The sequence below is a fragment of the Lithobates pipiens genome, unplaced genomic scaffold (genome assembly GCF_037356315.1).
Source record: "Lithobates pipiens isolate NorthernLeopardFrog02 unplaced genomic scaffold, aLitPip1_a1.2 Scaffold_16, whole genome shotgun sequence".
In the NCBI taxonomy this organism is placed as follows: Eukaryota; Metazoa; Chordata; class Amphibia; order Anura; family Ranidae; genus Lithobates; species Lithobates pipiens.
The window spans coordinates 460,208,165-460,224,012 of NW_027507748.1; the positions used below are offsets into that span (position 1 = coordinate 460,208,165).

General features: G+C 42.1%; 1 protein-coding gene and 1 pseudogene across 1 annotated transcript in view; both read right to left on the bottom strand.

Annotated features, from left to right (window-relative positions):
• The window catches only part of ARHGEF7 (Rho guanine nucleotide exchange factor 7), a 217,660-nt gene that overhangs the window by 125,918 nt on the left and 75,894 nt on the right, over positions 1–15,848 (bottom strand). The window contains 1 exon segment of the mRNA XM_077482884.1: positions 6,032–6,120. Within this exon segment, the coding sequence (XP_077339010.1) occupies positions 6,032–6,120 (89 nt within the window).
• On the bottom strand, positions 13,353–13,459 carry LOC143986392 (U2 spliceosomal RNA; annotated as a pseudogene).

The window sequence follows — 15,848 nt, forward strand, 5'->3', positions numbered from 1 at the left end:
CAGACCACTCCGGCCTGGTCACGTGAACTCCCATGTCAGCCAGCCATGCTGCAGGGGAGAGGAGAAAGCGTTGCGACAACATCTAGTAAATCAGCTTGAATCAGTGATGCCACCCATAGGCTTCAATGGCCCATTCATTGTCAGCTCGCTCTTCTCTCCCTTGCAGCCATGCTGGCTTAAAAATAGGCAAGTACAGTGTCTACATGTTTACTACACAGGTTAGTAAGCATAGGTGTTAGGAAGAGAGAGGTGACAGTTTTAAGTGTTTTTACATCTGTGACATGCAGTGGACGAAACAGTTGAGATCAGTATATTAGAGATATATATATACATACATATATACATACATACACACACACACACACACACACACACACACACACACACAGTATCTCACAAAAGTGAGTACACCCCTCACATTTTTGAAAATATTTTATTATATCTTTTCATGTGACAACACTGAAGAAATTACACTTTGCTACAATGTAAAGTAGTGAATGTACAGCTTGTATAACCGTGTATGTTTGCAGTTCTCTCAAAATAACTCAACACACAGCCATTAATGTCTAAACTGCTGGCAACAAAAGCGAGTACACCCCTAAGTGAAAATGTCCAAATTGGGCCCAAAATGTCAATATTTAATGTGGCCGACATTATTTGCCTTAACCCTCTTGGGCATGGCAGTCACTAGAGCTTCACAGGTTGCCACTGGAGTCCTCTTCCACTCCCTCCATGATGACGTCACTGAGCTGGTGGATGTTAGAGACCTTGCGCTCCTCCATCTGCCATTTGAGGATGCCCCATAGATGCTCAATAGGGTTTAGGTTTGGAGACATGCTTGGCCAGTCCATCACCTTTACCCTCAGCTTCTTTAAGTATGTTTGGGGTTGTTATGTTGGAATACTGCCCTGCGGTCCAGTTTCCGAAGGGAGGGGATCATGCTCTGCTTCAGTATATCACAGTACATGTTGACATTCATGGTTCCCTCAAACTGTAACTCCCCAGTGTCGACAGCACTTATGCAGTCCCAGACCATGACACTCCCACCACCATGCTTGACTGTAGGCAAGACACACTTGTCTTTGTACTCCTCACCTGGTTGCCGCCACACACGCTTGACACCATCTGAACCAAATAAGTTTATTTTGGTCTCCTCAGACCACAGGACATGGTTCCAGTAATCCCTATCCTTAGCCTGCTTGTCTTCAGCAAACTGCAGGCTTTCTTGTGCTTCATCTTTAGAGGAGTCTTCCTTCTGGGATTACAGCCATGCTGACCAATTTGATGCAGTGTGCGGCGCATGGTCTGACCATTGACAGGCTGACCTCCCCACCCCCACCCTCTTCAACCTCTGCAGCAATGCTGGCAGCACTCATACATCTATTTCCCAAAGACAACCTCTGGATATGACTTTGAGCATGTGCATTCAACTTCTTTGGTCGACCATGGCGAGGCCTGTTCTGAGCAGAATCTGTCCTGTATTGTCTTGGCCTCCCTGCTGCAGCTCAGTTTCAAGGTCTTGGCAATTTTCTTATAGCCTAGGCCATCTTTATGTAGAGCAACAATTCTTTTCAGATCCTCAGAGAGTTCTTTGCCATGAGGTGCCATGTTGAACTTCCAGTGACCAGTAAGAGAGTGATAACAACAAATGTAACACACCTGCTCCCCATTCACACCTGAGACCTTAACATTAATGAGTCACATGACACCTGGGGGGGGGGGGGGGGGTAGATGGTTTAATGGGCCCAATTTGCACATTTTCACTTAGGGGTGTACTCACTTTTGTTGCCAGCGGTTTAGACATTAATGGCTGTGTGTTGAGTTATTTTGAGGGGACAGCAAATTTACACTGTTATACAAGCTGTACACTCACTACTTTACATTGTAGCAAAGTGTCATTTCTTCAGTGTTGTCACATGAAAAGATATAATAAAATAGTTTCTAAAATGTTAATCAGGTGTACTCATACATATACGTACACACATCTTTTTATATCCCTTTCCTGTTTTGTACAGTTCAACTACCTTTTCCCACAAATCCTTTGACAATTCTTTTGCTTTTCTCATGACTCAGAATCCAGAAACATCAGTGTAGCACTGGATGAAAGATGCAAGGGTCTGTCAGGAGTGCAGAAACTCACTGACCTTTTATGTACACAAACTAATTACAAGCAACCAGATCACATGTGAGGATGGTTACCTGTAATAGTCATTCATACCCCTTTGTGTCAACTTGTGTGCATGTTATGAAAAGAATATTCTTGTGTTATCATTCATAGTCTCTGAAATGGAACTCGGTAATGTAAACTTATGAGCACAACTGTGTGGGTGTGTGTATATATATTTTTTCAGAGAGTATGAATGAATAAATTCTGCCAGGGTATGTAAACTTAGGAGCACAACTAAACATATACATTACATATATAGCTAGAGAGAGAGAGAGAGATATTTCTATTATATATATATATATATATATATATATATATATATATATATATATATATCTCCAGTATTAAAGCGGTCCTCCACCCTGAAGTGGAAGTTCCGCTCATCTGATCCCTCTCCCCCCAGGTATCTGCACCTACTTCCGGGACAAGACCCCCGCAGACCGCTGCAGATGCGCCCCCCCCGTTGTGTTCTGGGAAACACAGTTCCCAGGACACAGCGGGGACCAGCAGAGACGTGCAGCGCGACTCGCGCATGCGCAGTAGGGAACCGGGCAGTGAAGCCGCAATGCTTCACTTCCCGATTCCCTGACAGAGGATGGTGGCGGGGGCAGCAGAGAGACGAGTGATCGCTCGTCATCTGCCGCTGACATCGCTGGACCCTGGGACAGGTAAGTGTCAATTTATTAAAAGTCAGCAGCTGCAATATTTGTAGCTGCTGACTTTTAATATTTTTTTTAAAGGTGCAGAACCACTTTAAAAATAGTCATAGGTTTGGGGACGTGTGTGACAAATCCCTGTTCTGAGAGGCGAGACAGATGGCGAGTTCCCTCTAGTCAGTCCCCTCCCCCTACAGTTAGAACACAGTCAGGGAACACAGTTAACCCCTTGATCACCACCTAGTGTTAACCCTTTCCCTACCAGTGACATTTATACAGTAATCAGTGCATTTTTATAGCACTGATAGCTGTATAATTGTCAGTCGTCCCAAAAATGTGTCAAAAGTGGTTTATGTGTCCACCATAATATTGCAGTCACGATAAAAATTGCAGATCGCCGCTATTAATAGTAAAAAAATAAATAAATAAATAAAAATGATATAAATCTATCCCCTATTTTGTAGACACAATAACTTTGGTGCAAACCAATCAATATACGCTTATTGAGAATTTTTATTACCAAAAATATGTAGAATACATAACAGCCTAAACTGAGAAAAAGATTAGCTTTTTTTTAAAAAAAATTGGGGATATTTTATCAAAAAGTACAAAATATTGTGTTTTTTTCAAAATTGTCACTCTTTTCTGCATGTGATATTAGTGTTGTGGTGTGAACAGGGCACATAAAGAACATCTGTTTTCTTTGTGCCCTTGCAGAATGTGTGCAGAAAAACTCATGTCTCTGCCCATGGCATGAATGAGGCCTAACAGGCATTTATTTTTAATGTGAAATGGTAAAAGTATTTGCCCATTGCTATATAATGCAGGTTTTCATTGCTCACTCATTAGTCTTAAACCATGACGACTTTTTGGTTCAAGGCTGAGAATAGCAGCAAATGGGCTCCTGGTGTATTAGCTTTTAAACACAACCAGGAGGTGGTTGGCAGATTGCTAGAAACTGAGTTGTTGCTAATCACAGTGTACAGCAGTTATAACTCCAAAGCGAACAGTACGAGTTAACCACTTAAGGACCAGCTGCTGCAGTTTGTACTGTGGCAGATTGGCTCTCATGATCGAATCTCCGTCATTGAATGTCGGCCGCTTTAGACCTCTAGGGAGTGTGTGCGACAGAACGGGGATTGGTCAAGGTAAACAGACAGATCTCCATTCTGTCAGGGGAGGAGAGACAGATCTGCTGTTCCTAGTGATTAGGAACAGCGATCTGTCTCCTCCTCCAGTCACTACACTACCCCCACACCTCCCTAGGGAACACTTAACACCTTGATAGCCCCCTAGTGTTAACCCTTTCCCTGCCAGTGACAGTTATACAGTAATCAGTGGTTATTTTTAGCTCTGGATATGTGGTAGTTGAGCGCTGCCACCTAGTGGTGTGTGAATATAAAAGTACAAATAAACACAGAAACTGTGTGACATATATGTGCAATAAAACTAGCTGCTGCTGTCACCAGGATGTTATGACAAAACAATGAATCTAAAAAACATGATAGCGGTGCTGAAATCTGACAAATAATACATAAATACAATAACGTGCAATAAATACATGTGCTAAATAAATATACAATCCAACAGTAATGTATAAAAAAGTTGATTGAAACAAAAAAATCTTACTACAGAATGGGTTTTCAAATTACACTGGGAAAAAAGTGCTTCAAGTAAAAAATGTAAATAAAACCAATACTATTGTGTAATAAACGCATGTGCTCCTTCCTAGACCCTGAAAGGGTCAAACCTGCTCACAACTAATGATAATTCCCATCATGAAAAAAGCTCCACACTGATCTTTAATGGTTCCCACCAAAGTCCTGCAGGGATCAAACACGCTTTGCACCTTGTATATTTCTCCTTTAATGGTTGCCTCCGTGATGATCACCAGCAACACCAGGCTGACATGCAAAAATATAAAGTGCCTCTAAGGCCGCGTACACACGGGCGGACCGTTCGCCCAACTTTGTCCGCTGAACAGTGTTTGGGCGGACAGTCCGCTCGTGTGTGGGCTTTCAGCGGACAGTTTGACGAACAAGGTTTTTCGGAAATTCCGTAAAACTGTCCGCTGAAACCTTGTTTCAGCGAACAGTCCGCTCGTGTGTAGGCTTGTTCGTCAAACAAAGTTGCGCGCATGCTCAGAAAGGATTTTCACGCCGAAAGTTATAATGCAGTGTATAGGACGTCGTATTTTTCGTCCCGTCGTACGTGCCGTTCACGTCATCGCGCACGGTTTCAGCAAACTGTTCGTTCGTCGTGTGTGGCCATGTCCGTCCATGCTAATTTTGAGCGGACTGTTTGCCGAAACTGTTTGACGGACAAAGTTGGGCGAACAGTCCGCCCGTGTGTACGCGGCCTAATAGTGCAGTACCAGGTGTTAAATGGAATAAGCCTCACCCACCCAGCTTCATCTATTACACTCACATGTATTTAAAAAACAAAACAAAAAACAGCATATAACATTTAAAATCCAACAGGTCTCATGCTTCTCACTGCCAGGCTCTACCTCTATGCATTATGCCACCGTGGCTTCATCTGGAGGGCAAAAACAATTTTTAGCTCTGAACGCTGTATATATGTCACTGGTCCCAAAAAATGTTAACCCCCTTCCCTGCCAGTCACATTTCTACAGTAATCAGTGCATTTTTATAGCTCTGATCGCTGTATAAATTACAATGGTCCCAAAAAAGTGTCAAGTGTCCGATCTGTCTGCCGCAATCCCACTAAAACTCGCTGATCTCCACTATTACTAGTAAAAAAAAATATATATATATATATATATATATATATATATATATATATATATATATATATATATATATATATATATATATATATATATATATATATATATATATATATATAAAATAAATTATAAAAATGCCATAAATCTAGCCCCTATTTTGTAGACACTATAAACTTTGCGCAAACCAATCAATATACACTTATTGCGATTTTTTTTTTTTACCAAAAATTTGCAGAATACATATCGGCCTAAATTGATGAAAAAAATTGTATTTATTTTTTTCAAAATTGTCGGTCTTTTTTTTTTTTTTTTGTTTGAAGTGCAAAAAAAAAAGAAAAAAAAAAGGTGAGCAAATACCACCAAAAGAAAGCTATTTATGCGGAAAAAAAGGACATACATTTTGTTTGGGTAATCTTTCTGGTCCTCAAGTGGTTAAACATGACATGTACTAGTACTTACCACATTGTAGTAACTTTTGTTGATTGCAGACGTTTCAAACCCTTTTGGTGGGCTTTTCAGTGTTGTAGACTTGGGTGATACTGGTTTCTCTGTGGAACAGAGAATAGAATCAATACAATAGAATGGGAAAGACGGCAGTATTTTGTTTGATATCATTATTGTAATACCAATGAAAATCATAGTTCTGCTTAGTCTAAAAATCTCCTTTCGTGTTGCAATTGCTGCCTGTCTGCTAATCATCTCTTTTCACAACTGTCTGGATTACCTGCATGCTTCGCTCATACCTTAGTTTACTTCAGATTTCTAAGAACTTTTATATCCCATAGTACCTTACTGCCTTCAAACAGATATGATATAGTTCAGAAGGCTCACAGAAGTACATGTGTGGGATTGTAGAAAAAAAAAAAAAATATATATATGTAGGTTTTCAAAGTTCAAGCTCATTCAGATTAATAGGAGTAGGTTAGAAATATCTAAACATTTAAAAAGGGTAACTCTACTTTTGTGGAGAAAAAAAAAATAGCAAAGAAAATATATAGTTTATACAATTGTGACAAGTCATATTGTAACTAAGAGCCCTTTTACACCGAGCCGCCCCGGGCATCAGCGATAAAGCGGCGCTACTTTTATCTCCACTTTACCGTAGTTTTAGCGGCACTATTTGGCCGCTGACAGAGTTTAGGAGATATAGATTCCCTTTGCATGCAGCCGCTGACATCAGCAGCACATGCGCTCTGAATGCCCGGCTGAAGGTCTGGCAAACGCACCTTGCCGGGAAGAAGACTTCTGAAGCCGAAGAAACGCAGAGGACAAGACTTCAGCTCCCTCGGCGTGGACCAGGCTGCGATATGGGGGCTTCGATCTAAGGTAAGTATTTCATAATGAGCTAGTATGCTAGTTTTTGGTTTTTTTTTTTTTTAGATATGCTGGTATACAACCGCTTTAAACTAAAGCCTCATACACATAATGAGAATGTGTGTCCGTTTTTCTTTTTTTTTTTGCATGTTAGTCTCAAATCGAAAACCAATAGGTTACTAAAGTCACGAAAAATGCTTGTATGACAGAATATAACTTGAGAAGTGATGTGTTGTGCTGTAATGAATCATTTAATTTCCGAGCATACATGGTCTTTTGATTTTTTTCCAGCCCAATCATGTACTGATTAAACGAAAATCTTTAGTTCTGGTGTCGTACGAGAAAAAAAATTTGCGTTTTTGTCCTTTCGATAATTTTGCATGAAAGGTTGTGATCAGCTCTCAAAAGCGGCGTACTAACAATCAGATTATTGTACCATTGCTTAAAAGGCGCTATTTTTTTTTGTGCTCCACTTTCCTCATTGTGTGTACTAGGCATTAGTGCTGCACTGGCTCTAAGCACTGTGGGTAGCTTCCACTACATACTAATACACAGTGCTGGGTTCCTACTGTGAGACAGACTTTCAGTCTCACACCCAGAGCAAAAGGAGAGTCGGTCTAAGTGGTGCTTAGGCATTCATAGGCAGCTTTGTATCCTGTGAATGAATTAGTAAAAAGGGCACATTAAACATTTGATATGTTTTCCATTTTCTATTGTGAATAAAATTTGAGATTTGCAAATCATTGCATTCTGTTTTTATGTAGAATTTACACTGCGTCCCAACTTTTTTTTTGAATGTACAAAAAGCTCTGCAGTGGCGTCACAATAAAGTGGATTAAAAAAAATAAGTCAGCTTAAAAATGCATACAAAAATACAGTTGTGCCTAACAAGCTATAACATTCGAGGCAAGAATATCCATCTTAAGTAGCAATTAACAATGCAGAACTGTCTCCTCATCCCACTGTCACTGGGTAATGCAGCCAACACAACATGCCAGATGGAATCATAGCTCACATACTATCTGCTGTCTCATGTAATTACAAGGTCAAGCCAGATGGCGGTCTTTCAAACAAACAAAAAGCACATCAACCCTCCCAAGTGCATAATGAAGGAAAACAGAAAATGGGTCACTATGCACTGCAAAACAATACTAATCTTTGCACTAACATCCAGCTAGGCAACATGTAATACTATCAATGGCTATCATGTAGGACCTAAAGACCCCTTTAGGGTTTAAAAACCCCTTTAGGGCTTAAAGACCCCTTTATATATAAATTTAAAAAAACACACCAATAAAGTACACCCAAGTAAACTGTGACTTATTTAAAACAGGCAAATATTAAATTGTGATTCAAATTGTTCCTACAAATAAAAGGCAATATACTTTTGTAATATACAAAAAGTAATTTTTGTGATCAAAATAAAATGCAAAAATGTGTCATATGCAGACTGTACCACCACTTCAAAACCTTAAAATTTGTATCTGGTGTTTCAAATTAGAACCACTCCTCCAAGCAAAATCCTTTTGAAGGAGGTTTGTTGCATTCCTTGCATTAACTCACAATTTTTCGAAAATCCCCCTACAAAACAAAACCTCAATGGGAACCAAAACAGGGCTTTGTCTAGGGCAGTCCATAACCCTCTATTCTTCTCAAACTATTCCCTGATAGAATTGCTAGTGTGCTTTGGATCATTATCAGGATCAGATTGGGCAGATGGCCTCACATTTATATTTACCACACTCTGATATGATGTAGAATGTATTGCTGACTTGACATCTGTGTGCTGCCCAAGCCCTAAAGCAGCAAAGCAACCCCTAAACATAACATTTGCCCCTCAATGCTTCACAGTTGTTATGAGGTTCTTCTCCTGAAATGCACTTTGGTTTGCAGAAAACAGGTCTGCCATTGCCTCCATCTCTGACTGGTCAATATTCAGCACATTTTTTACAGAAGGTCTGGTCTTTGCCAATATGTTCAATAGTAAACTGGAATCTTGCTTGAATGTTATTTGGACAGCAAAGGCTTTTTCCTGGTACACCTCTTATGCAGGTTGAATTGGTGTAATCTATTTCTGAATGTAGAGGCATACACATTGACCGCAAGAGTTACCTGAACACACCACAATAAAATTTTAGGGTTCTTTTAGCATCAAAACAGTCAGCTCTTGGGTTGAATTTGCTGGGCTGGACAATCCTGGACCAATAGTCAGTCATTGTACATTTATGTCACATGTAGGATATTTTCCTTACAGTTGAAAATCGCATTTAAAATAATTTGGCAACCAACTATAGAACACAGAGTTTCCAATATGCAACTTATGGAATTAACGGCCTCTCTCAAAAATCTATTTGAAAATCTTTTTAAAATGTGGACACCCTTTTTAATGTGCAGAGGTTCCCTGTAAGTGGACCGGTCATAAATCTTAGGGGTGCTGTTGCACGCCGCTTCCACCCTGGCAACAAAGGTCTCCAAGACCGCCGACAAAGCGTCCCTAGGCACCGCAATTTTTGCAGGTGAGCCGGTTGCAATAGCAGGGATGTCTGGGGAAGAAGCTCCAGCTTCTGATGCCATGCTGACCCTCACTCGCCTGCCACAACTTAGGGACTTCAGGCAAGGTACACAAATCCCACCCTCCTAGCTGCTCACAGACTGACCGCTCCCCCCTGTTTCAGTTACAAAGTGCTCAGAGTGAAAACCATGCTGTTCTGAGGTACACAGACCCAGCACTAGAGGTAAAAACGCGCTGAGGCTACAAGAAAATGACTGCCGGCCGTCCTTAGCACAGAACTCACCAAGAAAACGGCCACCGAACCTTCTAGAAAATGGCTGGCAGCCCATACCCTGCATAAGACAACAGGAAAAAGGAGTGCAAGGTCACCAACATCCACCAGCTTCATAATGTCGTCGAGGAGTGGAAGAGGACTCCAATGGCAACCTATGAAGCTCTGGTGAACTCCATGCCCAAGTGGGTTAAGGCAGTGCTGGAAAATAATGGTGGCCACACAAAATATTGAAACTTTGGGCCTAATTTGGACATTTTCACTTAGGAGTATACTCCCTTTTGTTGCCAGCAGTTTAAACATTAATGGCTGTGTGTTGAGTTATTTTGAGGGGACAGCAAATTTACACTGTTATACAAGCTGTACACTCACTACTTTATATTGTAGCAAAGTGTAATTTCTTCAGTGTTGTCACATGAAAAGATATAATAAAATATTTACAAAAATGTGAGGGGTGTACTCACTTTTGTGAGATACTGTATCTCAAGCAGTTTAACAAAGCTCTTATCACTTTACTATCGTCATTTCTCTGTTCCTTCATAAGCAACTGCAGCTGCTTTTGAATATTCATGTTAATCTCCATAGTGTGAATGAAGGAAAAAATGACACCTTGCTATCAAATGCTTCATGGTAACTGTTCCCAAACAACTGTTAAACTTGTTTATATTTCTGCAATAAGAATTACTGGTACCTTCTGTCACTAGAAATCCAAGCGCAGATTACCTTTGTGACTGTAGACTGTATTTGGGGCTGGTTTGTACTATTCCACTCCAATCAGTCCCTAATTAATGACTACTCCCTAGCCCCATCTCCCTATAAATTTAGATCAGCTTATGTTAAATGAAAGCAGAAAGAACAAAAAAAATAAAAATCCGGTCAGACTGCATTTCCACTCAAAAAAATAAATAAATTCTACTTTTCTCACCCCATATGTTCCCTCCACCCTTACTGCTCATATTAGTATACTTTAGTATCCTAAATTTCTAACTGCTTTACCCCTCTTTTCCCCACGCTGCAGCACCACTGCTCTTATACTCAGTCCTACAGACTATCCCACCAGCTCTCCAGCGACACCTGTGTCTCTGAACTCACTCCTGGTTCATTCAGCCTTTAGCCACAGCTTGCTGTTGTATGGGCCTACTCCTGGCCTTTCAATAGGGGGTTCTTCTGATACCCCGGGCTCTTTCACTCATCCGAGACAGATTCTCTTGATTCATCTAGATATCTCGGTTTTCCCAAACTTCTTGACTCTCTCAGTCTCCCAAGCTTACATAGCCACCTCAACTCTGAGTCTGATGGACAAGAAATCCAACATGGAGTGGAGCCTCTCGAGAAGAGCACCTCTGTCTCCTGGCAGGAACACAAGTCCCTCCTAACTGGAACACAACACAACTTTTTCCTGAAGGGGACCTGAGTTAAGGCCAGCTCCTTGCTTATAAGGAGTATGCGCATCTGCACACCCTGCAGGTCTTCAGTAAAACCTGGACACAAAATGAAAGCCATTGTCCCACCCAACATGCTTTGAAGCTCCAGGCCCCAATCTGGGTTTACAAAACCTGGAGTAAACAAACCCCAGTCTTCTCCACTCAGGCACAATATGCTGGAGGTTTGCACTTTGCCTTAGGCCCCTTTCACACTTGTATGACTTGTCCCATGATTTGGGACTGCAAAGTTGCATGACAAGATGTTCTCCATGATTTCCAATGACAACCATTCATATTAGTACGACTTCAAGTCGTGTTGACTTCAAAGTAGTCCCTGCACTACTTTGGCTCGACTTCAACTCTACTTCAGCCCATTGAATATCACTGAAGTTGGATCAAAGTCAGATCGCCGTATTAACTGATCCAACTTTGGCGTGCGACTTGTGCTCTGATGAGCATGAATGGGAACTGCACGCCCAAAAAAACCCCAGCATGGGTTCTGCCCCTTTCAGTCTGGCATGGATTTTAAGGGGAACCGGCAGGTCAGGAAAGGGGGTGGGGACAAGTGAGCGTCCCCCCCAACCATACCAGGCTGCATGCCCTTAATATGGGGGGTGGGTCTCTGCGCCCCCCATCCCAATGTTGATGAGGACAAGGCCCTCTACCTGACAACCCTGGCCGTTGGTTGTCAGAGTCTGCGGGTGAGGGACTTATCAGAATCTGGAAGCACCCTTTAACAAGGGGGCTTCAAGATCCTGGACCCCCACCCTATGTGAATGAATATCGGATACATTGTACCCTTACCAATTCACTTAAAAAAAAGTCAAAAATAAAACAAAGTACACATTTTTAAAGTCATTTATTAGGCAGCTCAAGGGTCTCTTACAAATTCTTCTCCCCATCCCCGGCTCTTCTGCCTCCTCCGCTGATGTCTTCTGTCTTCTTCTCCCTTCTCAGCTCTCCACTGATGTCTTCTAGCCCTCTCCGGTTCTTCTCCCTCTGTCCACTGTCTTCTGCCTCTGCTGGGTCTTCTCCCTCTGTTCTTTTTCGATGTTGACTCGAATCTCTCTCCCACATTAATGCAGGGTGCGCATTGTGTCACTACTTATATTGGCATGGGCGGGGTCACCATGTGACGTCATCCAGAGGCCCTGCCCCTTGTGACGTCACTGACTGGGGCATGATGGGCGGTGACGTCATAAGGGTGGGCCTCCAGTGGCCCCTCCCCATGTCAATATAAGTAGTGGCAAACTGTGCACCCGGGAGAGAGAGCCGAGTCAACGTTGGAAGAAAAACAGGGAACAGAGAAGAGCCAGCAAAAAAGCGAGAAGATAGTGGAGAAGACCCGGCAGAAGACAGGGGACAGAGGGAGAAGAACCGGAGAGGGCTAGAAGACATCAGCAGAGGAGGCAGAAGATCCGGAGAGGGGAGAAGAAGTCGGAAGAGACCCCCGAGCTGCCTAATAAATTACTTTAAACAACGTGTGCGATGTTTTATTTTTTACATGAATGGATGGGGTACAATGTACCAGATACTATTACACGCAGGGTGGGGAGCCGGGATCTAGGAGCCCCCTTTTTGAGGTCTCACAAAATGTGCAACGGGTGTTACACTGGTCCTCCCTAGGACCTTACCCTGATTCCCCGGGGCGTTAGGCTCCAGACGAGAACTGAGGTACTTCATTTGGGTCCATCTGGCCAAAACTAGCCGGACCCCCCTTCTCTGGAAGGTCTGCCGAAACAGACCCACCCAAGTACTCGGTGGGACTCCCCCCAAAGGGAGACCCCATGAGAGAGGGCGAACCAAAAAAAAAAACCCTCACATTGTCTGGCACCCCTGAACTGCCACTTCAGGGGCACATTCACAACAGGCTTTTCATCACAACCCTTACCAAGAGCCCAGGCCAGCGCAGCCTCCACCCCAGCCAGGAAGGCCTGAAGATCTGAGAGGTTAGGGAGAGCCCTTAACCAGAAGGCTCAAGCGTCGCTCCCATCACTCCTACCTAATTACTTTCAGGAGATACTAACCGCTCCCCCCCGTTAAGGAGGAGCTGGGGTTCTCTCCCCAAAAAAAACTGGCCAGAGCTAGAATTAGACCAATCCAGGCCAGAAGGCCAGGGACCCAACCCTCTGGTCAGACCCAGTGCAGGACCCATCCTCACCAGGTGCACCCTTCCAGGCGGCTTCAGGCGCAACCATTGGTCAGCCCCCTGTATCTGTCGGTCCCTGCTGAAACCACCCTTCCAGGCACAATTACGTCATTGGCTTTGTATAGCCCTCCCCCTATGGGATTAGCCCAGTGCCTCCTCTGGCAACTGATAAGAACAGATACTGCACTTGATCTTAGCCAAAAGGCAGAGAAGCCTTTATGACCACTGACAGGTTACGTGAACAACACTGATTATGTCTTTATAATGGCATCTAAAAAGTGAATAGAGTCTATTAGGCAGCAGGTAAATATGTCATTACTTAACTTGATATGTGGAAAGCATACAAAAACAGGTATCACAATTCATTGTGTATAGGGCTCTCTTTGTATCACTTCCTTTGTGTGATTTTTTTTTATAATATCTATCTATACACAAATGTTTTGCCTATCATTTTTCACAAGGTGATCTTTTACAAATCACTTTAACGTTACTAAAAAAAATGTAAAATTAAAATACTGAGCAACATGTCCAACCTCTGGGAAAAGCATTAACTAATGAAAAGTTCTGTCACCCAATTACTTGCTTAAAGTGATCAGAATTGTTTTCATTACATGTTCAAAATATTGTTTTACTTTTTTTTTTTACTTTTTTTTTTTTTAAACAAAACTAAAATACTGTCACGGCCACCATCCTAACCACTGTATCAGTCCAGCTTCATGTGATCATTCACACCCTGCACAAAAAGTAAAGCTTTAGACTTCATCAATATGGGTTTCCTACATACTTATATGCAAAACAAATCCCAAACAAGAAATCTGCTTAACATATACCAAATGCAACCCTGTGCTTAACGCAATAAAAGAAATATAAATATAAGATTACTGCAACTTGTGCAAGTCTAAAAACCGGACTCATACACAAAAAGAAGAAAACAAGTACGCATCTCTTATCCACAATCAGTCAATGCTCAATGGTTTCAGTGAACATAAATAATCCAATGAAGTGAATCAGTATATAACCATTTATAAAAAATAAAAAAAAAAAACTAATAAAAAAAAACATAAAAATCAGTCCAAAGATGAGAAGTCCAATCTTAAAGTAAAAATCCAAGTGATTGTTTGGTTCCCAAATAAATGATACAATGTGAAAGTTCTCAAAAAAGGTGCGATCCCCACATGTAATCATGCCTCTTACCAGAAATATATGATCTCAAATTATGGAGATCTACTTTGCTCCGAAGCACTAGCCCCCACTGGTTCTCCAGAGGTTTTGACAGTTTGGAAAAAATCTCTTCACACTCAATATTGTTAACCCAGGGAAAGGCCTGGGTTTACATGAGGCGTACAGATGCTGAATCTCAGTTAAGTGGCCCTGTAAACCTGTAAGAGCACTGCTGCATTGAAGTAGTATCTGCTGCTGTTGGCTAAGGAGAACTGCGAGTGACGGTTGCTGCTTAACCACTTAAGCCCCGGACCATTTTGCAACTAAAGGACCAGGCCCCTTTTTGCGATTCGGCACTGCGTCGCTTTAACTGACAATTGCACGGTCGTGCGACATGGCTCCCAAACAAAATTGGAGTCCTTTTTATCCCCACAAATAGAGCTTTCTTTTGGTGGCACCTCTGCAGTTTTTATTTTTTGCGCTATAAACAAAAATAGAGCCACAATTTTGAAAAAAATGCAATATTTTTTACTTTTTGCTATAATAAAGATCCCCCAAAAATATATAAAAAAGCATTTTTCCTCAGTTTAGGCCGATACGTATTCTTCTACATATTTTTGTTAAAAAAAAAAAATCGCAATAAGCATTTGGTTTGCGCAAAAGTTATAGCGTCTACAAAATAAGGGATAGTTTTATGGCATTTTTATTAATCTTTTTTTTTTTACTAATAATGGCGGCGATCAGCGATTTTTATTGTGACTGCGACATTATGGCGGACACGTCGGACAATTTTGACACATTTTTGGGGCCATTGGCATTAATACAGTGATCAGTGTGATTAAAAATGCACTGATTACTGTAAAAATGTCACTGGCAGTGAAGGGGTTAACCACGAGGGGGCAGTGTAGGGGGTTAAGTGTGTGTGTGTGTGTGTGTGTGTGTGTGTTTTTTTTTTACTGTAGGGGAGGCGTGGCTTGGCATGTGACATCACCGATTGTCTTTCCCTATGACAGGGAACAGACCATCAGCGACAGGCTCACTAGGAAGCACGAGGAGAGGTTTGTTTACACTTACCTCTTCCGGTTCTTCGAGTCTGTTACCCCGATCGCGGGACACCAGCAGCGATCGGGTCCGCAGGTCCCGCGGTCACGAAGCTCAGGACCGGGTCGCGAGTGCGACCCACGGCTGGGCACTTAAAAGGTACCTGTACGTGCTTGTGCCCAGCCATGCCATTCTGCCGACATATATCGGCGTGAGGCGGTCCTCAAGTGGTTAACTGAGATTCAGCATCTGTATGCCTCATGTAAAGCCAGCCGATTACCTGGGGTAACAACAGTATTGAGACCGGGAGTGAAGGGATTTTTTTCCCAAGTTGCCGAAACCTCTAGAGAATCAGTGGAGCAAAGTAGCTTTGGAGCAACGTAGATCTCTATAATTTAAGATCA